Raw genomic sequence first — 23,439 nt, 5'->3', positions numbered from 1 at the left:
TTACAAAACCGTAACTATTATAACTAGATAGTAATTATGATTTCGTACTGTTACAATGTGAACTTATCATATTTATACAATTGATTGACCGATTAAAATTTAATATGTGGGATAAGAGACAATAACATCGAATAATACATTTGAGGATAGTTGTCTTTTTTTTAAGACTATTGGATACTATCATCTTTATGATCATCTTTTGATAAAAAAAATATAAAAGAAAAATATTCAATTAATGATTCCACCCTTAGTAGAATGATAAATTATAGGATGGAATTATGCAATGAGAATTCTATTCTCTTCTTCAAAAGGTATAATCTACCATCTACGGTTTCACGATCATCTATGAAGAGATAAATCGATTTAAGTTAACCCTCTATTCTAGTATAAGCATGTTATATGTTTATTCATCAAAATTTAACTTTTATCCACTTTAATAAATCTATTCTAATCAATTCACCTTTCATAACCAATTGTTGAATTTTAAGACCAAATCGATCACCAAAAGTAAAAAAGTCAGTATTCACAGAGCTCGCTATCTTTTCCTTTGTCTCTATAATGACTCTACAAATTCACGTGAACCCTGTCACCTCTCCTCGCCCCTCTCCTCTCCCCTCTCCTCTCTTCTCTTCTTCAGCTTCCAGCTCAATTTGATCTACTCCCAACAACCGACCACACTCACAAAGTTTCCACTCTTCCTCCTATTTATTCCTCTGCATTACGACGCAATTCAATCATCACCTCCTTCATTAAACAAGGATTGATTCCTCCTTCCAATTTCCACACTGTGGTGTTGTTCGATCGCCGGTAGTCACTCGCCATGCCAACGCTGAACGGTACTGAATGCCGAGGGAAGCGCCAAGTGCTCTCGGTCTTGACGGCTCTTGCTTTTTCTTCCCTCTTTATGCTGCCGATGGCACTGTTCGGCAATGCGGCGGAGGATATTTCGGTGGGGCGCCAGATTGATGGTCTGCGATATTCCCGCCGGCGAATGCTCCGAGTCGCCGCCGCCGGGAAGTACTGCCAGGGCACTCTGTACCCGGATCTCTGCGTTTCGGCTGTTTCTTCCGTTCCGGGTTTGCACGACAAGTCCCTGCCTGAGGTGATCCGCCACACCGTCAACGCCACTGCCGGTGCTGTGCGCAACGCCGCCAGGAACATCACCAACTACCTCCGCCGCCCCGGAGGCCACCTGGACGCCCGCCAGCGCCTCGCGCTGGCCGACTGCCTCGAGCTCTTCTTCGCGCAGACTCTCGACGAACTCGAGGCGGCGTCCGGAGGGCTCGCCGGCGGCGACCCGGGCGCCCGCGTGGATGACGTCGAGACGGTGCTCTCCGCCGCGATCACCAACCAGTACACCTGCCTCGACGGCTTCGCCTACGTGGGCCGCGGCGGCGGGTACCGCCCCGCCATCGAGCGGCGTCTACTCCACGTCTCCCGCCTCGTCAGCAACTCGCTGGCGATGGTGAAGCGCATCCGGCGGCGGCGCCGCCGGGTGACGCTGGAGGCGGTCGACGCGAGGGGATTCCCGGCCTGGGTGCCGGCAAGGGACCGGAAGCTGCTGCAGGCGCCTGCGGCGAACGCGACGGCGACGCCGATCACCCCCAATCTGGTGGTCTCCAAGGACGGGAGCGGGAACTTCACGACGATAAGCGACGCGGTGGCGGCGGCGCCGAACAACACGGCGGGGAGATTCGTGATCTACGTGAAGGCGGGGGCGTACTTCGAGAACGTGGAGGTGGGCAAGAGCAAGACGAACCTGATGATGATCGGCGACGGCATCGGGAAGACGGTCGTCAAGGCCAGCCGTAACGTGGTCGACGGATGGACCACCTTCCGATCCGCCACCTTCGGTAACTCTCCTCCCTTCTCTCACCTTCCATCCATCACTCTCAATCACGACAACACACAAATTCAGCAAAAAGACATCGAAGAACAGGTTTAGATTTCTTTTTCTTTCTTTTTCTCCAAAATCTCAAATCCAGCTTCCAAGTTTCAAAATCCACTGGCGATCTCCACGTGAACACGAGGGAGCAGGTAGTCCACTCCACTACTCTGCTTTGTCTGTCACGCCATTAGAAAACATTCCACTTTGTTCGGTAGCTCGAGGGATGTCGACGATGAGCTGCCGATCGACTGATACAAAACCCAGTCCTCCTCCTCCTCCTCCTCCTCCTCATCATGTTCCCCTGTCTTGGATGCTTCGTTGCGGTGAAAAGGGGCGACATTTGGAAGTGCTTCTTCATCAAAATCACCAGCTGTCGAACTGGCCATGGCATAACTGGACGCAATATAATTGGTTTCCCCTGTTCCATGTTTTAATGGATTCCACACACGATAGCACTGGCACATCTCACCAACCTCATCATTAATTCAATCTTCATATCTTTGCCTGAATCATGCAATTCATCGTTTGTTTTTTGTTTTAGATTCAGTAGTAATCTGTTTTTAATGGGAGGAATTAGTGTGTGATTTGCAGCGGTGGCGGGGAGCGGGTTCCTGATGCGAGATATGACGATCGAGAACGCGGCGGGGGCGAGCAAGCACCAGGCGGTGGCGCTCCGCGTCGGCGCCGACCTCTCCGCCTTCTACCGGTGCAGCTTCGTGGGGTACCAGGACACGCTCTACGTCCACTCCCTCCGCCAGTTCTACCGCGAGTGCAACGTCTACGGCACCGTCGACTTCGTCTTCGGCAACGCCGCCGTGGTGCTGCAGGGCTGCAGCCTCTACGCGCGCCGCCCGCTGCCCAACCAGCAGAACATCTTCACGGCGCAGGGGCGGGAGGACCCCAACCAGAACACCGGCATCTCCATCCACAAGTGCAAGGTGGCGGCGGCCGCCGACCTCGTCCCGGTGCAGGCCAACTTCTCCACCTTCCTCGGCCGGCCGTGGAAGGAGTACTCCCGGACCGTGTTCATGCAGTCGTACCTCGATAGCTTGATCGATCCGGCGGGGTGGATGCCGTGGAACGGCTCCTTCGCGCTCGACACGCTGTACTACGGCGAGTACATGAACCGGGGGCCGGGGGCGAACACCACCAACCGGGTGGCGTGGCCGGGGTTCGGGGTCATCACCAGCGCGGCGGAGGCCGGCAACTTCACGGTGGCGGAGTTCATCCAGGGCGCCCAGTGGCTGGCCTCCACTTCGGTGCCGATTACTTTAGGCTTGAATTAACTAATAATTAAGTCAATTTATCGCCTAATTCCATGAATTAAAGCTCTCCGAATCTTCCTGTCTGCAATTTCCTTCGGCTTAATTAAATTGCAAGTGCAGAATAAAGTTGATTTTTCAAAAAGAGAAGAAAAAAATATGAAAAAAATTCGAATGTCGATGGTGAAATCTTGATTTTTCCAATGTTTATATATAAACAAATAAACAAATAAATCGATTTAAATTAAATTTGAATAATTTGACCAAATTAATATTGAATATTTTAATATGATAATACTTTATCTTTTATAAATGTTTAATTAGGTTGGAATAAAGGTATTACAAATTAAGATGTTAATTAAATTAAAATATTTTTGATAAATTAATAAAAAAAATATTTTAATATAACAGTATTATATATATTAAATTAAATATATATATATATACACGTGAAGGATTAAACTTATATATACACACATAATCATCCTACGTGCATGTTTGGAATAATAATATTTTTATTTTTTATTTATGTTTTTTTAACTTAAGTCATTTAAGATTTTCTTTTAAAAATTTAAGATTGAGTTATATTGTTAAAAAAAATTCAAAATAAAAAAAAAGTAAGTGCTCAAGGAAAGTCAGGTTATTATTTTACACTTCTTATTCTGCGAGTGATCAACTAATTTTTTTATTTTAAATTTTTTTATGTACTTAATACTATAACTTAATCTCTAAATTCTAAAGAAAAAAAATTCTAAATGACTTAACTGTAAGAAAATAATAATAATAATAATAATAAATAATTATAAAATGACACTGTTCCTATTCTGGTCACCTAGACACTTTCAGGTGGTCGGATATTTCGGGCACCTTGAATTTTCTGCGTGACATATCAAAATTCTATATATATATATAAATTTGATATCATGCGCGTCTGTTTGTGCACGTGAGGTGCGCAACAAAAGTGATCTAGGTGTCTAGAATAAGAATAGTAGTATTTTTTATTTTAATTTATTTTTTCTTATGATTAAACTATTTAAGATTTTCTGTTTAGAGATTGAGTTATAGTATTAAACATTAAAAAAAAAAATTTAAATAAAAAAAAATTTAGATGCTCACAGGGTATGTCGGATTGTTATCCCGTGCTTCTTATCCCGCACATCCCAAGTAACTAAATTTTTTATTTTAAAATTTTATTTATTCTTAATACTACACTCTAACTCATAAACCTTAAAAAAATTTTAAATAACTTAATCTAAAAAAAATAATTATAAAATGATACTCTTTTATTCCCAGCATCCAAAATATTTTTAGACGTCCAAAATCTTTTATCACAGACACTCCACGTCCACGCACACAAACATGCAGTAGTATATATATATATATATATATATATATATATATATATTCAAAAATTGCACTCGTGGAAGGTGACATCCAAAAAATTTTAAATTATTTTAGTAATTAATTATAGATTTCCTTCATTCAAACGACCATTCTATTTTTTTTCTTTTTCAAGTAAGATGACTAAATAGTTAGGACAATTAAATCAACTTTCGACAAATTTATGGAAATTGTTATTTTAAGTAAGAAATATTTGGCGGATGCCTAACATTTCTCTTTTAATGCTATTTTATTCAGCTATATTAAATATTTTAATTGGCATACAATTAAAAAAAGTGCTATTTTTATTTATATTGTCAAAAGAAGATTCATTTTTAAAAATTTATTAAAACAACATTCCACTCATAATTTATACATAATAAAAATCATTTTATATAAAACAACACTCTTTTGATAAATCTCAATCAGTCTTATGGATTCAATTTTTTAGGGTGACTCTTTTAATAAATCGAAAAGTTACGACGGTCAGAGGGCGTTCCCTAAAACAACACTCTTTTAATTTTAAGGAGGGATGTTTTGATATTAATGAAACCTTAGGGTGTATTTTGATTATTTTGATAATTTTTTTGTTTCCATCGCCGTTGATGCAGATAAGTTAAGAAGGGCAGCGAACCAGCGTTGGAGGAGGGAGAGAGAGCAGCAGCGATGGAAGGGATAATCCACCGGACGCTGCCGGTGAACGGCATCAACATGCACATCGCCGAGAAGGGCCAGGGCCCCGTCGTCATCCTCATCCACGGCTTCCCCGAGCTCTGGTACTCCTGGCGCCACCAGATCCTCTCCCTCGCCGCCCGCGGCTATCACGCCGTCGCCCCCGACCTCCGCGGCTTCGGCGACAGCGAGGCCCCTCCCTCCGCCGCCTCCTACTCCATCCTCCACATCGTCGGCGACATCGTCGCGCTCATCGACGCCCTCTCCGAGGACCAAGTGAGTTCCCCTTTTTCATCTTCCCGATCCGTAAGCACGATGCTGAAGCCCTGTTCTTCGATCGCGTGCAGGTGTTCGTGGTGGGGCACGATTGGGGCGCGGTCGTCGCCTGGTGGCTCTGCGTGTTGCGGCCCGACAAGGTGAAGGCCCTGGTGAACCTCAGCGTGGCCTACAGCCCACGAAATCCCAAACGGAATACAGTGGACGGGATCAGAGCTATTTTTGGAGATGACCACTACATCTGCCGATTCCAGGTAACTCTGTAATCAATCGAGATCTTATGAACATCTTCAAAGAGACTAATAGAAGCATTGAATTGATTAGAGTAATTGAAAGCAGCAGCATCCCCCATTCTTTGATCTTATACAAACCCAGTTCCAAGCCAATCCATTTTCTTGATCTAAATTGCAAGATAATGAAGGCATCACTGCAGTCATATAACCCTAAGTTTTGTCAGGAACAAGGGGCAATAGAAGCTGAATTCGAGCAGATTGGCACTGCCACTGTGTTTAAAAAGTTCTTGACCTACCGCACTCCAGCAGCCTTCATCGTACCGAAGGAGAAAGGATTTGCAGATTCCCTTGAGACTCCAGCCAGCTTGCCTTCCTGGCTCACAGAAGAAGACATAGACTACTATGCTAGTAAATTTGAGAAGTCAGGTTTTACTGGAGGATTGAACTACTATCGGTGCATGAACTTGTAAGTTTCTTTAGATAGTTTACAAAGTAACAAATCTTGCAGGTATTGAATCACTGGAACTATTTTGATATTCTTCTACCTGTATCAAAATGCAGGAGCTGGGAATTGACAGCACCTTGGACTGGGGTGCAAGTAAAAGTGCCTACCAAGTTTATTATAGGGGATCTTGACCTGACTTACCATACCCCAGGCGTCCAAGACTACATACACAAAGGTGTTTTCAAGAAGATGGTTCCGTTGCTCGAAGATGTCGTCGTGATGGAAGGAGTTGGCCACTTCATCAACCAGGAGAAGCCTCATGAGATCTCAGACCTCATATACGACTTCATTCAGAAGTTTTAATGATCTATCTCGCGATTGTTACAGCTATTAGAACATTCACTTTCTCCGATACTGAATAAGATAATGTTGGCATATGTATGCAATAATGAAATTAGCAGTTTATGAACAAATAGCACATCTTCCATGGAGATTCTATCATGTATTTTGGTAGTAAATCATGTAATTCGCTATTAGACAAGAATTGATCAGGCATTAGTATTGTGGAAATTGAATATGGCATTATCCAAGCAAACCCCAAGTCTTTCATACAACAATCCGAAATTATAGGATACAAGTATTAGTGCATCAACCATATATAACTACGAGAATTACAGAAAAAAATACTATCCAACAATTTACGGGCTGTCGATTGCAACTCAGACCAAATTTCTTTATGCCGGAGGCAAATGAAATTTCTACGCCGATGAGAAGCCTTCCCGTTAGAGAAACACGAGTTTCGGATGCTATATACAAATGCAAACTAATCATAGTATGCTAGGCCACTGATAGGAGCATGAATGTCTAACGTTGTAGAACCTTTATAAACTTGGCATTGATTTATTGGGAAAAAAACAGCAGAAAAAAATGAGAAGTGTCTGACACTGAACCTCAAACTAGCTGCACTACAGCGGTGATTCGCAGGGTTCCGGCTTGAAGAAGGTCACTGAGCTCGTCGAATAGCAAAGCAGTGCGCCAACCCCATCCTTTTGGAGCTTTGGGTAACAAAGTTCCTGCTTGCTTAAAACTTCCATATACCATCACCTCTCGCTTTGAGGGGCATATTAACTGCCAATGAACAAACATATGAAACAAAGAAGGTGATTCTATTTAGCTAAATAAGAGTTTCAACTGAGCCTACCTGATATCGGGCGGTGACTTTTTCACGAGAGTCGGCATACGCGTGCACCTACGGGAAAGAGAAGAAAAATTAAAATTATTACAATCCAAAATTAGAGTTTCAGCACAAAATCAATTTAACCTTTCTTAGGGAATCTGTTAGCTCTGCCTTCCGTCGATGCAGAAACAAACCTGCATAGTGAAGGATCCAAATTAATATCTATCTTTATTACTAAACCCATCTTTGCTATAGGGGTAATATAAAAAAGAAGCAAAAGAAAATGAAATAACAAGTAAACTAGAATGACAGATCCAATTGTTTTCAGTTTTATATCTGGTTAGATCGGCTCATTCAGTTATGATAACTTTTAAGAATGAAATCAGTAGCAATTTTCCAAATTCAAATCGTTTCAGATTCTCTATAAGGGGTGGGTGATTGAGTAAAGAGAATTTTGAATTATCAATAATCATTTGCTGTATGGGCATAGACTAACTAAAATGGCAATATGAAATCATCAATCAGATGGAGGAATCCAAATGTTTGACTGGAACAAACCGGAAATGATGACATTCCAGGTCAGGCCACCATACCAAATGCACCATAAGATACATATGATGTCATATATGAATGGAATATGCAAAAGATTACCAAGGGTGCGGCGTCCTTGAGGATCCTCGTCATTGAAAGCTTGGACACTTACCTGTAACAATTTTCTTAAGAATGACAAAGGCAAAGATGATGTTGAAGGGACCAAATTTAGGAGCAGTTTACCTTCCATAGTGATCCTGCATAAAATACTTCAGGGGAGTGCTTCACTTGACCATCCTCAAGTCTGTCAACATCTTCAAACTCCACCCTGATATTTCATAAGACAGACCGTCAACAGGAAGTTCAAATTGATAGGTTAGGTGCGTCCACAAGAGAAAAGGTAACACTATGACAAAACAGGAGGATGAGATATTGACAATGTTATGTTTCAATTTCTAGAAATATAATCATATTGGGAATAAAAATCAACAGCAACAGCAAACCATTCTTTTTCAACTGCTCTGAAAGCAAATTCCATTATGTTTGTTCATTGGACAGAGCAAACCTTTCCGCTACAGTTGCTTAGTATCAGAAATTGATAAGTGCTTAACAAATCATAGCAGTGTCTAATAAAACATAAGCTGTATCTCTGATTTATGGATCCAAAAGCTCTCTTCTCCACAGCGAAAATGCATACCAATCAATAAAAGTGCTACACGATCTTAAAAAGTCAACATCCATTAACTATGGAAAAACCTATAGCAGTAAACAACAAGAGATAGCATGCAAGAAAGAATGATAAGGATTGGTAGTGTGTTTGAGAACTTGCATTTTTGGATGCTATTTGAACCAAAACTCGATTATCTTACTTGCAATTAGAACCTGATTAAATGCTTGCTTTGGGTGATAAATGGATTCTCATACCCACAAGAACCCACAAATAAGTTATGTATGTGATTTTAAGCAAACCGGAATGGCACCTGAAATCCATTGTTAAGCATAATCAAGTACTCGAACCTACTTAAATGGACCATGTACCTCAAATAACTACAATTCAGTACTCATTCCATCCCTAAGTATGATCATACTTCAGTGCAATTCATCTCAACTAAGACAAATAATGAAAAGGGAAATGCTGATAGCATACCCAAACCGAAATGGAGGAAAATGGCGTAGTGGAGTTTTAAGATCTAATGATATTGATGAACCCTCACAACCTTCCCACTCAAGGCCAATAGAATGATCCTGTGAGTCCAACATTTGAGATGAAATATCAGATGCTCCAGGGTGAGAAACACCACCAGAAAATGTGTTCTGGACGTCTACTTCATACACTCTTCCTCTTTGCTCTGCAACATGAACAAGAGTGTTTCCTTGCACAAGGCCAACCAAAGCTGTTAAGCCATCATTTGGCACATCATTAAGATCAACCCGTGCTTCTGGTTCATCATGAGCAAGTCCCTGCTGAGAATTCCTAGTGCCTAGAGCTGTTGGAACACGAGAATAAACATATCGTGTAGGGGGCCATGCTGCACCAGGCTCATATGCAGTTCCACGCCCAATGCCTGCAAGTCCATCAATTGTTCCCCTTACATGAACACGAACAGGTCCAAACAGACCACTTCCCTCACCCTGGACATCTGAAAGGTATATATTCCCACTCCTACTGGAATTTCTCCTGTCATGTTCTTGTCTATAATAGCCACCTGGATTACCTCCATGTGAATATCCATAAGCCTGTCTACAAGCACATGAACTGTTTGGCAAGCAACAACTTTTGCAGGTATCAGCTCCAATTGCTTGAACCCTGTGACACAGAAGCATCTGTAACAACAGAACAAATTTCTTAGATCTTATCGCATAACATCTTGAAGAAATTGAAGAAGGAAAAAATAAATATTAGCAATTAGAACTATTCATGGAGTTTATATACTAACTTGCAGCCAAAGGCCATCATTTACAGCTTTACAGGGAAAACCCAACTCTTCTAGTTGCTTTCGGACATTTAAAAGTGCCTCAAAGGTCATGTTGCAATAAAGAAGAGAGCCCCCTTCAAATATTTTCATGAAAGCATCAAACTCCTCGTCCCTTAGAGATGAGCTACCATCAGCACTTGTGGCTTGTCTCCTACCTACTATTCTACCACCCCATATGGGCACATTGGACCTTCCCCAATCATTCCGAGCTGTTTCACTTGTGGTTAGGCTGATCAGAGACTCTCTTGATTGTTCCCTAGCAAGCCAGACATTATTGTTTAAATTGGAACAAGGGCTTTCTCCAGATGGTCCTTCCATGGCAGCCTCATTTCTAGTAGTTTCAATACCATTCCTGATGCAATTTATGAATAGGATACTCTTATTGCATTTACATCAGATAAAGATGCAAGGAGTACATCTGTCTTTGAGATGGAATACCTTGAATTTTGCACTGGACTAGAAGTTCCTTCATGTATTGGTTTTGAAGAACTTGCATGGAAGTCCACTACATAATCAGCCAGCTCGACCAATATATTATGTGCAGTTTTTTGTCCTTCTAAATGTGCTTGGATGCCCAATCGTTGTAAATCAGGCTCCATTAGCTGTTCACTGCAGTTATTATCAATCGTGCTCATATGCTTGTGCCTAGTTGTACCTGTAACACCTGCCTCTGTACTAGAGCTTATTTGTGCAGAATTCTCTGCCTCGGATATGGCAGTTTTTGCTAGTAGTGTGTATAGTGCGAGTTCAAACCTTCATTCAAAAATATAATAAGCAGCCTTTTAATAAACTTGCATCTTAGTAAAGAGAATTATAACAATCAGAATGTGACATACCGTTTCTCTTCATTTGGTATCCATAGTTCATCGGAGGTAAGCAATGCATGCAGAGTTTGTGAAGAAAGTTTTGGTAACACCTATCGACATAAGTTTTTAGAAATCAAACAACAATGATCAAAACAAGCAAGCAAAAAGAAAAGAAAACATGAAAGCATAACAAAGAGGCTAAGTGCATAAAATTATCCACATCAAGATGCAGAGGCAATATCCATGTGTGATGGATATAGATAAAAACGTGAGTTAGTAAGAAGCTACTTCACTCCATTCTTTACTAAGATAGTTGAATTGTAATAAAAATAAATAAATAAATAAGTGAACCAACATTTTCAAATCAACACTATATTTATGAATCTTCTTAAACCCTCCATTCTTTACTAAACTTTTCTGTGATTTTTTTCTTTAGACATTTTACAGGCTGATTTGGCATGTATGAAACTTTTATCATAGTATGTATTGATGCAATGGCTGACTGGAAGACAGATCAATTTCTCATTGAGTTGCATGTGTGCCACCTGTGCCAGGTGTAAACTTTATGTAATGAATTGGGCCAGAAAAGGAAAGTTGTTTTACAACTATAATCTCATGAAATAATCTAGCATTATTAAATGAAACTATAATTTAAGTACTGGTTAAGAACATAATCAAGATAAGCAATCCATAGAATCATAGTTTACAACTACTACAAATCTTTAACAATTACCAATAGAGAAAATGTATACTAATGCAAAAAAAAAAAAAATTTAAAATGCTGTACAAATTTTGTAATCTTCTCTAGGAAGCATCATTATCATTCAGTTTTTTATAATCATCATATTACAAACTATTTTAACGATGTCTATTGGGAAGTATAAATGAATCAAAATCCTCTTATTTGAGTTGGTTCATTAGCTCTCCAATTCTTTTGCAACTAATTTTAATATGAAGTAACTTATTCCAAGTGTGACCTTATTTTCTTCCAAGCCATCAAACAATAATTCATGATAGTTTTGAATCTTCTTCAATTAGAGAAATTTCAATTTTCCCCTTAGAGTTTCCAAGTTTTTACATTCTACTTGCAAATTGCAATATTTCTTAGGTAGAAGAAGAACCTGAATGTTCAATAAAGCACAAAAAATGGGTACATAATATGTAATACTAGAGGCCATGCTGTATTGAATAAAAACAATGTCTGACCTCTATCAATTCCTTCGTTGCACTTTGACATAGATATCCCCAGCATGCATTACTAACTCGCTCACCATGTATGCCATAGTCGTGGCTTTCAGCAAACACCTAACCAATTAAGAATGCATATCATTTATCAATGAAAATGATATCTTCATAATTTCTACACGTCTGAGGAGTCAATACTCACCTGATAGGATAAAAAATTTGAAGTGGAAAGTTCAGATATGATAAAATCAGTGCAAATAGCACAAAGATCCTGCAAGTAAAATGATATAAATAAACAAAAATAGTAGACTCAAAAAGATTTTAAATCCATACAAAAGTAATTCACAACACCTGAAGGTCTAGAAAAGAAGCAACCGCAAGAACACGAGAAGCATTGGTGTTATTAAGTTTGGGATGGTGCCCATAGAGGTACGCTAAAGCCACCGCAATTGCCTCTGAATTAACATTCGAATCATCAATATTCAACACTAGTGTAGGTGCACCAGCTTCCTTCCAAGGACCATGAAGCATATTCCTATATAGAAAATTAAGAAAATGATGTAGAAAGAGATCAAAAGTAATCCATTATTTCATGATGAAAAAATGAGAGTACTCTTTTGCATGAGCTTAAGTTCCAACAATCAAGTTATTCCAAAAAAAACAGTAAGAAATATAGCGTAGTTGCCCACACACAGAGATTGAGCAAAGTTTGTACCTGGATCCAAAGTGGAAAAAAGTAAAAAAAACACAGTCCTTCACTTCGAACATGTAGAGATCAAGAAAGTTAATTCCACAAATCAATCTTGTATGGAACAGAATTGCACCTGAAATACGAGCTGCGAGAAAGAATGAGGCGATGGAGGCGGTAGGTGGAGCCCATCGCCTGCACCACCACATCGGAGAACGCGCCCGAGTGGAATCCCTCCATCTGGATATGGTCACAGAGGGAGACGAGATTGCAGTCCATGGCCCGAAGCTCTCCGCTGCTCCGATCACTATCGGGCGGCGGCTGGGGCTGGAGGAGGGCCGGGGAAGGAGGCGGCGGCGGCTGCCTAGATGGCTGCACGGATGGCGGCGGGACCAAAGCCATCCCCAAGGGACAGCGTCAGAGAAGGAGGCTCAGATCGAAGGAATTCAGTCGATCGCGGCAACTACCCCGTCACCTTGTGCGAAAATGGGAGCCAGTGGTGCGATCTCCGTCGGCGGCCGTCAGGGCTTCGAGTGCCGGAAAGGGGGGCCGAGGGAGGAGGGTAGGGCTTTGAATCGGATTAGGGAAGAAAGATCGGACTTTTTTCATGTTTACTTGGAGACGTAGACCGAAAAAGGAAAAACAAATAGACGGAGGACGATTAGAAAAGCAAGAAAATTTGCCATAAATGTTGGCGGTTATTCGTGTGGGCAGCCGTTTACTCCAAAGGAAGGGAAAGGAGAGGGAAGGAGAGACTGAGGAAGTGGAAAGAGATAGGGAAAATTGATGAAATCCCCCCCTCTCTCTCGTGCCCTCTGATGCTTACTTACGTATTGCTTACGTTTGTACCGATTTACATTTTTCACCTTCATCTTTTTATTATTGCCTAGGTCTCCTCGTGCCACCTTTGTAGTGATTTGGTCTTTGCTATAACACCTTGAGTCAAGTGCAATAGTTGTTTGGTCTTTTCTTCTTTTTAATGTGTGATTCCATGGAATTCGCCAAAATTAAGTGAAAGCATATAGTAGAATCTAAATTTAATTTGTTCGTCTATGTTGATGATTTGATTACTCCACCTCACAAAAACCACGTGTTTTTAGAAAAAAATTTTGGTCAAAAATTAAAAGGGCAATCTAAATTTTATAAATTATCAAAAGAACATCCTTTTTTCAAAAAAAACAAAAACAAAAGGCGCCCCTTCAATGACTTTATCTCGAAAATATCCTTTGATCCAACACTATTGTAGCAGCTATCGATAACTGCTATATAACGTGTAGAAGTTACTGAATAACTACTATAACTTGTAAAAGTTACTTAGTTGCTACAATATATAGAACTTGTCCAATAGTTGTTACAACTAATTTAGGGTTTAGAATTTAAGATTTACAGTATGTAAAAACTATCGAGTAGCTGCTATAATATATAGAAGCTAATAGTAACTAATACAACGTGTTTAGGATGAGTTTAAAATTTATGATTTAGGGTTTTCAGTGTGTAGAAATTACTAAATAACTGCTACAATGTATAGAAACTATCGAGTGGCTGCTACAATATATTTAAGATGAGTTTAGGACTAGGGTCTCTAAACACTATTATACTAAAATATTATTTACCAACTTAGTCAAAATTATTTAAACTTCATCAAAATCACTATAAAATAATTATAGAAGTTTTTATGTAGTTGCTATAATCCTAAATTCATCTTAAACATATTGTAACAGCTATTGAGTAACTTCTACATGTTGTAGCTTATTCGACAACTTATACACAGTGTAAACCCTAAATCTTAAATTTTAAACTCATCCTAAATATATTATAACAGCTACTGAGTAACTTCTATACATTGTAGTAGTTACTATAACTGCTACAACAGTGCTGGGTAATGCCCTTTTTTTTAAAAAAAAAATAGATATTCATTTGATATTTCTCTTAATTTAGAATGCTCTTTTGATTTTTGCCCAAAAACATTTTTTATCAAGTGAGGTAAAATATGTAATTATTGAGTATTTATCCTAGAAAACCACATTATTCATTGTAATTATTCTCTTCTTCTTAATTATCAATAACTTGTTCAATTTATATATGAGGGTTTAAGAAAGAAGAAGTCATTTGTCAAGGAGCAGGATCCTTACAAGATTATGGATAAATCTCTCTTTCAATCCTAATAATCACTTTTGGATTTAGTAAACTAAACTAAAATGAAGGAACTTCTTGAAAGTGACATGCTAATTAAGTCTACTTTCAACTTAGGTTGGATAAGAATTTAACTTTATAATTGTATTCCAATAAATCTCTTACACGAATATGTACAATAGCAAGCTTGTTTGTTGATAATATTACTTTATCGGGACATTTTAGTAACTCTATAACTAAATGCTAAAGTGACATTAATAATGCACATAGCATCAAGATCCACCTGAATTTACTTGATGACTATTCTATGGGGTCAGGTCGTCACTTCCAAGATTAATTGGATTCAAGGCTCAAATGCCTTGATTAACAAAAAAAAAAAGCCTTAGGTAGCTAGAGAGTTAGCAAGAGATGAGAGGAAATTAGAGGATGAGAAATTGTTAGGTGGGGAAGGAGTGAGTACTGTTAGGCTTCTTATAAGTTTTGAGATGCTTTTTGTATGCATGTTCCAAGACGGATCTAAGATAGAACTGTCTTGGGATCTATTCCAATCTTAAAAAAATTACACAAGTATTTTATAGTCTACAATTTGATATAAGAAGAATTGATATATATTTTGTTTTTCTTTGTTCATTTTATTTTGATACTTAGCTGACTCCTTTCACATTCATAGTCCAATTCATCTCTAATTCTTGGATCATTCCCTGTGCATGTTCAAGGGGAGAATACTTATCCTCAACTAGCTCTCTCATCTGCTCATGTTAAATCTGATTCTCTTCATTGTCTCATTATTTAAGGGGACAAGGGGCATATGACTACTTGATTCTGTCTAGAATTATATTTCTTTCAATTGGGACATCATAACCTAGCTAGTAGCACAACATAGCTTAGATTGCCCTAGAAAAGCATCACAATAATAACCTCATATTTGTATCATTTTCAAGAATCTCAATGTAACACAGTCTTCTTTTAATCACATTATATTATATGTTAAAAAACTTAAATTTAACTCTAGATTTGCAATTAGACTTACAATTAAGCACCTGAATAGGGCCCACCCCTAATTGAAAAAATTCTGTCTTTAAGAAAAATCTATCTTTAAGTCTTAAAGTACCACCAAAAAATTATTCAATTTTATAATATTTTTTCAACATCTAGTAAATTCAATTACAATTTTAAACAAATCTCTAAATCCTAAACCTTCTCATATTAAAAAATAATAATAACATTCACCTCAAACGTCCTTCCACTTCCACTGTCCTCTCAAAGATAAATCTCTTTAGATTAGAAGAACTAATTCAACCATTAAAGTATATGAATATCCATATTCAATGAACGGTGAGAATATATTATAAGTTAGGAGGGTCTCATCAAACCACCCCACCTAGCTACCAAATGAACTAGTCATCGAGGGTTTTCTTTCCCTTTAAAAAAATATTTTTCTAGCGTTAGGGTTTAGATTTAGGTTTTCACATGCTTCTGGCTTATACAGAAACAGTGGCAAGAGTTGTCGACAAAAGGAAGGATTATCATCAACTCCCACAATATTGCTAAATTGTCATCATGTTTATGAGTCGACGAGAGATTAACGACGGTGGAAGCTCAGCTGCCGCTTCGTCTTCGTCTTCGTCTTCTCTCTCTAGCTATCCATTCCATCCATCTGTCCATCTGTCCATCAAATGCTCGGCTTGTTCCTCACGCAATCTCTTGCGAAAATTTCTGCAATCTGTATTCATTACTCCATTATTATTGTCATCATCATTACTGCATGCCCCCCTTCCAGTTATCATCGTCTTCTTCATACACGTATATAGCAGTCTGTGTGCCAGGAATTGCAGTGGAAGATGGAAGTGCGCATGCATGGCGGTCGATGGCTAGGGTGAGGGAGCCTTTGTTGGAGAAGCAGGGCACGTGCAAGGTCTCTTTCTCTTCTCCGTCTCTCTGCACGTGCTCCCCTTCTCCAACTGAGGCTTCTCCGCCACCTCCTCTCCGAGCAATTAAAGCAAGCAGCTCCGCCGGCCGGCCGGCCCGGTTCCAAGTTTTTCATGCTTCCCTTCGGTCGCGGTAAGGGCTCCATTAATGGAGAGAAAAGTGAAGAGATCTTCTCTCGTTCTTGATTTTTATATGAATTAATGATAGATCGATGTGTGCTGAGTATTTGAAGGCGAGCAAGATGGAGAATGCATCGATCGGCGTCGTCAATCGAGCAGCGAGGGCGATCGAGTCTGCAGTTTCACCACCCCGACAGTCAACTGCGCACGCACTGTGCGCGACGGGGAGCGATCGAGAATAAAGAAAGCGAGGCAGGGGAGACAAGGATGTGATCGAGGAGGGAGGAAGAAGGGCAGGCAGGCAGGCGGCGGATGGTCGGGCGCGCATCGCGAGGAGAGGGATTCGCGGGGGATACTGAAAGAGATTGACGTGCCCTCCACCAACCTCTCGATCGCAATGCCCGATTCGTAATGGCGACGAAGATCGCAAGCAAAGGACGCGCCAGTTTCTGTCTGCTCTGCCATGGGAAGTTGAAACTGTGAGAAGAGAGAGAGAGAAGAAGAAGGAAGGAAGGAGAGTTATATGTTTTTAAAATTGAAAATAATTTAAGTTTTTTAAAAAGAAATTAAAAATTTTGATTATTTTAAGATTTTGTTCACTCGCCTACGGAAGAAGAAGGGAGTTGTTGTTGCACGTGCGTGCACGCACGCTTGTGTCCTTGAGGTGGTTTGTGTTCCTTAAAATACGGGAAGGAAATCGGGGATGATATCTATCTTGAAGTTTACACTAACTAACTAGTTAGTGGAGGTAATAATAATAATAATAATAATAATAATAATAATAATAATAATAATAATAATAATGGAATTACTTGTCCAGGGGAAAACAACATACTTTCAGTACTTTACGTGGAAAGCAAGTTCACGTGTGAATTAGACACTTCACTGTAGAGATGTCAATTCGAATAGAATAGATAGTATTGGATCGAAATAAAAATATTATAAAAAAATTTAATCCAATTCAATTTAAAAATTTAAATATTTCAAAAAAAAATATTTTTTATTATAATATTTCATCGTGGTTATCACCTATCCAATAAATTCATAAGTTCAAACCAATCTTGATATGGCAGCTCAATTATGGATGCAATAGTATGAAAATATTCAAAACTTAAAAATATAAATAATTTTAATTTGAATTTAATTCGAAATAAAATTCTAATTCTAATTCAATTCGAATGGTTGGATTCTTAATTCAAATAAAATTAAATAATTTCAAATTCAAATTATTTACATCATAATTTAAGTATATATAAATTAAAATTATATAAAAATAATTCAAATTCAATTCAACTCTGATTTACAAATAATTCATGAATAATTAAATAAAATATTTTATGAATTCAAATTTGATTAAAAAAATTATCGTTCAAATTCAACTTGAATTTTATAAATTTAAATATAGATCAAATATTTTTCAAAATAAGCTTGATTTGTTTGCACCCCTAAATCCAATATCACTAGTAATATGAGCATTGTGGAGGTATAATATGCCTGATGAAAAAATAGAACTCTTATCTAAAAGATCAAAAACAGAGAACTTTTTAGGACGATTCAAATGGTGAGAGTAGATTCCTTGATTTTTTTTTTATTGCTGAAGTAATTCAAATGGTGAAGATTCTTTGAGGTTGAAGGTGCCAAAGCGAGCCTCCACTGTTTTTGTTTTAGGTTGAAGTCTGCATTAAATTTTGACAGACAATGTGAAGAATTCCATGAACATGAACCTGAATTATATAAAACTCAAGAGTATCTAAAATCTCACAGCCAAGTAGATTGAAGTTTCAGGCTGGCCAAGGAAGCAAGTTACACCAGGGCACCAGTGCAGGCTGTGGCTGGTGCAGCTGCACCATTCTTAGCAGAGCTGTATTTCTTGGTGATAAACCTGACGATGGAACGCGATCAGATCATATTATTTACTGACAATAAATCAACAAACATTAAGAAGCATAAATCACGAATCAAATTTCAAGTGTTGCTATTACAAAATAATCTGTTTTCGTATACAAAATCCAAACTCCGTGAATATCTTTTCTCAAGTGTAGAATTCTGATACTGAAGAAGTAATACTCATCTACTACTATACCATGAGAATATTTAGCATAGACTATCATATAATGACTCAGTAAATCGAAGGAGAATTTGCTCGATATGATACCTGAAGAAATCTCTCCACAATAACTCGAACATCAACCAGTTCATCCCACTATCTGGTGAATTCAGACCACTCTTCGGAGATGAAGCAGGAGAAACCGTCCTGTTATGTATACAAGCAAGATAACCTTCACTGCTTACCCTTTGAACAAAACGAAAACATAAAACCACATTGCATTGTTACTACTCTAAAAGCTTGGGCACAAAGAAGGAATCAGTTTGGTGCAGTAATCCATCTTGCTAAGTTGATAAAAATAGTTCAGAGTTGGACGTGGAGCAAAATATACCTATTGGCAGTCTTCTTTAGCTCCTCAAACATCAAGCGAGGAGAAAGGCATCCCATAGCTAGCCAAGGTGAGATTTTGCATGAGAAATTAGCACCAAATATGCTATTCCTAGTATTATCCATATTTCCTCTGCTTGTTTCGGTGCGGCATTCAATAGCAAACTTTTTCAATCTTTCTAATGCTTCAGTCTCACCACCCACGAGGGAAGCACTTGTAATAGGTTTTCCATCCTGTATTATGAAGAAAGCCAAATATCACCAGTTTCAAAATATTTGATTAGAAACTTATTGCAGCAAGATTTCACAAAACTATTTGAACACTGGTATAAAAGATGCAAAGAGACCAAACAAATGGTAGCAGATATGGTAGCCTGCCTAGAGGCCAATGATACCAACACCTGAAATCATGGTTCCATGAATCATAGGTACGAGAAACTAATGAAATAAGGGCATTTCCTTGGGCTGAAAAATCCGTGATGTGGTGTGACATAATGGTACAACCATGCATGCAGCCATTTAAAGGATGTCAGCAGGAGTGGCGTATTAAAACATAGGACAAGGAGCATGGTTGCTTCATCTTGGAGAAGTTGCAAGCAACCATGGTTAATAGTAATACATGGTTAGGTGGTGTGAGCATACCAGCTGAAACATTGAAAGTGATGTAGAGTTCTGAATCAATTGCAGGTGAAAGGGGGGGGTATATATGATGTTTTAACTAGGTACATCGTTGAGTTATTGTGAGTTAGAACTGTTGTTTTGATTGTATAATAAAGTGATCAGAGTGATATAATATAACATGTCGCTTGATTATTCTACAAATCTCTTCTTGTATCACGTGATTGGTAAGTTCTCTCCAATGAGCTCACCACATCAGTGGTTCTCTCTGATGAGCCTGCAAACACTCTTCCACATCCATGGAGGATAACTGATTCATATCACATTATAAATTAATAACAGGAGAACACAATCTTACAATTTTTTAGTGTATCAGATTCAAACAATAAGACAAATTGACAGTAAGACAAATCAAACACTACCAAATAGGAACAGCTACAATCTTAATTTAGATGTAAAGAAATTTCAAATGTTAATGACTATCTTATACATGGCTTCCTTTAGAGTAACCATTTATCGGTAAGAATAAGTGATTTGACTTATTCTCAGGACTGAGAACAAACAAATAGAAATATGGATCCATGCCAAATGATAATACTTCATGGATTTGTTCCAATTCCCAACCAGTTAAAGGAAGACAGAATCATGTCATAGGGAAATTGAAAATATGTGAGATCAAAAAGGTCAAGTTAGCTATTACAGAACAAAAATCTAAGAGCCTTTTCTTGGCATTTTAATATGTCCTAAACCAAATAAAAATAGTGAGTCTTCAATTTGCAACTTAGCGCATTAACATTCAATTTGTTGTATATCACCTTCGAATTGAACAGGCTGCTGTAAGTTCCATTTTTTTTTTAGAATTTTAGAATCTAATCTTTTTTAACAAATGTTAAATAAATTTCTCAAATAAAAAATTAACTTGAGGTAATTATAAACCCTTACAAGCCAAATAATTTAATCCCCAAGTATAAGTGAATTATTATCAAAAGTATGAGTGACACACATCCAAATGCTCCATATTCTTTAGAATCTAGATTTTTGTTCAACGAATGTTAAATAAATTTCTCAAATAAAATGAACTTTAGGTAATTTTAAACCCTTGTAAGCCAATTAATCTAATCCCAAAAAGAAGTGCATTGTTATCTTAGTTATTTGTAGACTAAGTTCCATGAAACATATTATCATTCTAGACCACTTATCTTTTCTTTTCAAACTGTCATCTGCAAAAATCTTGTTTTTTCTTCTACCAACTTCTTAATTTCCTTCTTTTCTCCTGATCTATGAAAGTGTAACAATTTCTAAGGTTGTACATGCACTACCTAGAAACTTTAGCTCTTCTCTCTGGTACAGTGAGATAAAAATATCTGAGATTGAAATGCAATTATAAAGAACCATGAAAATGATTACCCATGAAATTGATGCAACTATCCATTTTTATTGCAAATAAAACGGTTTATTATTCCTTGACAGAAACATTTCCATAGTTGATAAATAGCTATTGCACGCAAGCAGTCAAGGGATAGCTTATATAATTTTCTCAAAATTGGTCAAGAAACTAATCCTTGACAATTATATCAGCTTATATTACTAAAAGTAAAACAGCAACTTGATTACTATATTTTGCTAGTCAAAATTGTTTGATTTGCTCATTTTCCAACCAGTTGTCTTCGCACTACTTTGTCAAGACACATCCCTACTACAAATGTTCATGTTCATCTTAGTTTTGACATTCTCCTACAACTCGTCTTTAAGTAGATTAAAATGTACATCAGCTTTCGCCGTAATTCTTTATTGAGCAGAAATCCTAACCAAAATTATGATCTATGAAGCATTCATGATAGAAATGACTGATGGAATGCAGGTATGTAAAAGAAAGAACTTGAACCAATAAACCAAACCTGTGACATTGTAGGAGCTGGATTAAGCCCAAGGTCTTGCAAGCTCGGTATATCCCCAGGTTCAATATTTCCTCTTGAAGGCACTCCCTTAACCTCTTCCGGCGTCTCGATCGTCTTCCTAACGGTTAACCCCTTCACTTTCTCCCTGAATCCTCCGTAATTGGTCGGCATGTGCTCCAGCTTAAACGGCAAGTCATCTATGTGATACAGCGTGCTTCCCCAGAAGTACTTGACCTCCACCCCTTCAGCCTCCATCGCCGCCGCAACCCTCTCCTCTGCGCGCGCCTCATCATGGGACACCTCCCGGTGGGCGTACACAGCGTCAGCGCCAGAAGCACGGGCGAGCTCCGGCAGCACGACCTCGGGGCGTCCGATCCGCACCACGAGGTCGGAGCCACGGCGTCGCAGCCCCTGGCGGAGCTCGGCGACGGAGTCGATGAGGAAGCGAGCGCGATAGGGGCCGGTGCGGTCGAAGCCCGAAGGGGAACGGCCGAAGTCACGGGGGTCAAAGAGGACGACGGGAACGAGGGAGAGGGAATCGGCGTTGGCGGCGGAGAGGGGCTCGTTGTCGTGGAGGCGCAGATCGGCGCGGAACCAGACGATGGTGCAGCGGCGGACGGCAGCGGCGGCGGAAGGGTCGGCGGGGCGGCGGCGGAGGAAGGGCGAGGGGGAGAGCAGGAGGGAATTGGAGATGTTGGAAGGGGCGGAGAGCTTGGACGAAGATTTCGCCGGGGGAGGGAAGAGGGAGAGAGAGAGGGAGGAGACTTGCGAGGGGACGTTGAATTTTACGTGGGAAGGCGAGGGGACGACGGAGCTAGGCTTGGCGAAGGGGGAGAAGAGGGAGAGTGAGAGTGAGAGAGAGGCCAACGGGAGATTGGCGGTCGGGAGTTCTTCTTGGTTCTCGTCTTGAGAGGCGGCGGCGGCGGCGGAAGCGGCGGCGGCGGCGGCGGAAGCGGTGGCGGTGAGTTCCTGGAGCTGGGAAGGAGGAGGGGGCGGGTTGGTATCCATGCGTTTGGGTGGATGGATTGGAGAGCAGGGAGGGAAGTGTGAGAGAGGAAAATGGACTCTCAGTCTTATCTCATATTCGGTGGATCCTGTTTAGGGTTCATCTTGTATGAGATTTGCATTAAGGGGTTTTTTTTTTTTTTTTTTTTTTTGTCTCCGATCGAATTTTTAGATTTTCACTCTTCAATTTTTTTTCTTACCAAATTTATTATTTTTTTTAAAAGAGATTTTTTTTAGATTTTCACTCTTCATTTTTTTTCTTACCAAATTAGATTAAAAGAGTTTTTTTCTTATTTTTTTTTATAATTTAGATATTAAATTCTCACAATCCAATTAATTATACAAACTTATTTACTATCTATCTTGTTAAATCTGACCCTCTGTATCAATTATTTTTATTATTTTTATGAAATTCAAATATATTTGGGTAAAATTTAAAAATATATTATTTTTTAAATCATCAAAAAGAATTTCATTTTGAATTTTTATAAAGGATGACTTAACTCCTTGTAAAATGGTGCAAATACTCTTGATATAATGTTCACTTATGATATATATTTTAAATTGAGAGTGTGTTGTAATAGCTACAAAATTTTAGTTGTTATACAATTATAACAACTATGAAATTGTAATTGTTATAGAGTTGTAATAAATGTAATTTTGTAACTATTACAACGTGAATGTTTGATAAACAAATTGAGTTATAATAACTATAAATACAACATGTGTAGAGTTTAAAAAAGTGAGGAGAGATTGTCATGAGTGGATAAGCTTGAAGATGTCA

General features: G+C 38.9%; 4 protein-coding genes and 1 long non-coding RNA gene across 6 annotated transcripts; 3 read left to right on the top strand and 2 right to left on the bottom strand.

Annotated features, from left to right (window-relative positions):
• The first annotated feature begins 625 nt into the window (after window positions 1-625).
• On the top strand, window positions 626-3,261 carry LOC141826180 (pectinesterase-like). The gene is made up of 2 exons (XM_074713425.1): window positions 626-1,853; window positions 2,480-3,261. The coding sequence occupies exons 1-2, from the start codon at window positions 821-823 to the stop codon at window positions 3,172-3,174; spliced, it is 1,728 nt and encodes a 575-aa protein (XP_074569526.1). The 5' UTR covers window positions 626-820; the 3' UTR covers window positions 3,175-3,261.
• A 1,895-nt stretch (window positions 3,262-5,156) lies between these two features.
• On the top strand, window positions 5,157-6,709 carry LOC141826335 (epoxide hydrolase 2-like). The gene is made up of 4 exons (XM_074713578.1): window positions 5,157-5,478; window positions 5,550-5,732; window positions 5,936-6,177; window positions 6,273-6,709. The coding sequence occupies exons 1-4, from the start codon at window positions 5,197-5,199 to the stop codon at window positions 6,517-6,519; spliced, it is 954 nt and encodes a 317-aa protein (XP_074569679.1). The 5' UTR covers window positions 5,157-5,196; the 3' UTR covers window positions 6,520-6,709.
• Window positions 6,710-6,717: 8 nt separating this feature from the next.
• Window positions 6,718-13,127, bottom strand: LOC141826334 (uncharacterized). Its single transcript, XM_074713577.1, has 13 exons — window positions 12,656-13,127; window positions 12,183-12,366; window positions 12,034-12,102; window positions 11,853-11,951; window positions 10,677-10,756; window positions 10,279-10,593; window positions 9,802-10,192; window positions 9,012-9,688; window positions 8,108-8,192; window positions 7,985-8,036; window positions 7,478-7,527; window positions 7,358-7,405; window positions 6,718-7,284 (listed from the first exon to the last, which is right to left on the bottom strand). The coding sequence occupies exons 1-13, from the start codon at window positions 12,919-12,921 to the stop codon at window positions 7,108-7,110; spliced, it is 2,493 nt and encodes an 830-aa protein (XP_074569678.1). The 5' UTR covers window positions 12,922-13,127; the 3' UTR covers window positions 6,718-7,107.
• A 3,180-nt stretch (window positions 13,128-16,307) lies between these two features.
• On the top strand, window positions 16,308-17,288 carry LOC141826001 (uncharacterized). The gene is made up of 2 exons (XR_012601597.1): window positions 16,308-16,713; window positions 16,814-17,288. It is a non-coding gene; the product is annotated as an uncharacterized LOC141826001 (long non-coding RNA).
• A 903-nt stretch (window positions 17,289-18,191) lies between these two features.
• Window positions 18,192-22,705, bottom strand: LOC141826058 (blue-light photoreceptor PHR2). Of its 2 annotated transcripts, XM_074713314.1 has the most exons (5): window positions 21,651-22,705; window positions 19,139-19,368; window positions 18,856-18,954; window positions 18,463-18,582; window positions 18,192-18,376 (listed from the first exon to the last, which is right to left on the bottom strand). In XM_074713314.1, the coding sequence occupies exons 1-4, from the start codon at window positions 22,656-22,658 to the stop codon at window positions 18,504-18,506; spliced, it is 1,416 nt and encodes a 471-aa protein (XP_074569415.1). In that variant the 5' UTR covers window positions 22,659-22,705; the 3' UTR covers window positions 18,192-18,376; window positions 18,463-18,503. The 2 variants fall into 2 exon arrangements, with proteins under 2 accessions (XP_074569415.1, XP_074569414.1); XM_074713313.1 differs by having other exon boundaries at window positions 18,192-18,582.
• Window positions 22,706-23,439: the final 734 nt, after the last annotated feature.

This window comes from Curcuma longa, chromosome 4, assembly GCF_044706935.1.
Source record: "Curcuma longa cultivar G26 ecotype Majalengka, Jawa Barat chromosome 4, ITB_CL_G26_1.1, whole genome shotgun sequence".
Classification (NCBI taxonomy): domain Eukaryota; kingdom Viridiplantae; phylum Streptophyta; class Magnoliopsida; order Zingiberales; family Zingiberaceae; genus Curcuma; species Curcuma longa.
Note: the sequence above shows the minus strand (reverse complement) of the source record. Positions and strands in the feature narration are given on the sequence as shown.

Excerpts from the sequence above, each read along its gene's own strand:
- LOC141826180 (XM_074713425.1), top strand. The coding sequence starts at position 821 with ATGCCAACGCTGAACGGTACTGAATGCCGAGGGAAGCGCCAAGTGCTC. Across the intron at positions 1,854-2,479 it reads CTTCCGATCCGCCACCTTCG|CGGTGGCGGGGAGCGGGTTC; the intron begins GTAACTCTCCTC and ends TGTGATTTGCAG.
- LOC141826335 (XM_074713578.1), top strand. The coding sequence starts at position 5,197 with ATGGAAGGGATAATCCACCGGACGCTGCCGGTGAACGGCATCAACATG. Across the intron at positions 5,479-5,549 it reads ACGCCCTCTCCGAGGACCAA|GTGTTCGTGGTGGGGCACGA; the intron begins GTGAGTTCCCCT and ends GATCGCGTGCAG. Across the intron at positions 5,733-5,935 it reads ACTACATCTGCCGATTCCAG|GAACAAGGGGCAATAGAAGC; the intron begins GTAACTCTGTAA and ends AAGTTTTGTCAG.
- LOC141826334 (XM_074713577.1), bottom strand. The coding sequence starts at position 12,921 with ATGGCTTTGGTCCCGCCGCCATCCGTGCAGCCATCTAGGCAGCCGCCG. Across the intron at positions 10,594-10,676 it reads ATACCAAATGAAGAGAAACG|GTTTGAACTCGCACTATACA; the intron begins GTATGTCACATT and ends TTTTGAATGAAG. Across the intron at positions 10,193-10,278 it reads AGTCCAGTGCAAAATTCAAG|GAATGGTATTGAAACTACTA; the intron begins GTATTCCATCTC and ends AAATTGCATCAG.
- LOC141826058 (XM_074713313.1), bottom strand. The coding sequence starts at position 22,658 with ATGGATACCAACCCGCCCCCTCCTCCTTCCCAGCTCCAGGAACTCACC. Across the intron at positions 19,369-21,650 it reads CAGCTCCTACAATGTCACAG|GATGGAAAACCTATTACAAG; the intron begins GTTTGGTTTATT and ends TTCATAATACAG. Across the intron at positions 18,955-19,138 it reads CTAAAGAAGACTGCCAATAG|GACGGTTTCTCCTGCTTCAT; the intron begins GTATATTTTGCT and ends TATACATAACAG.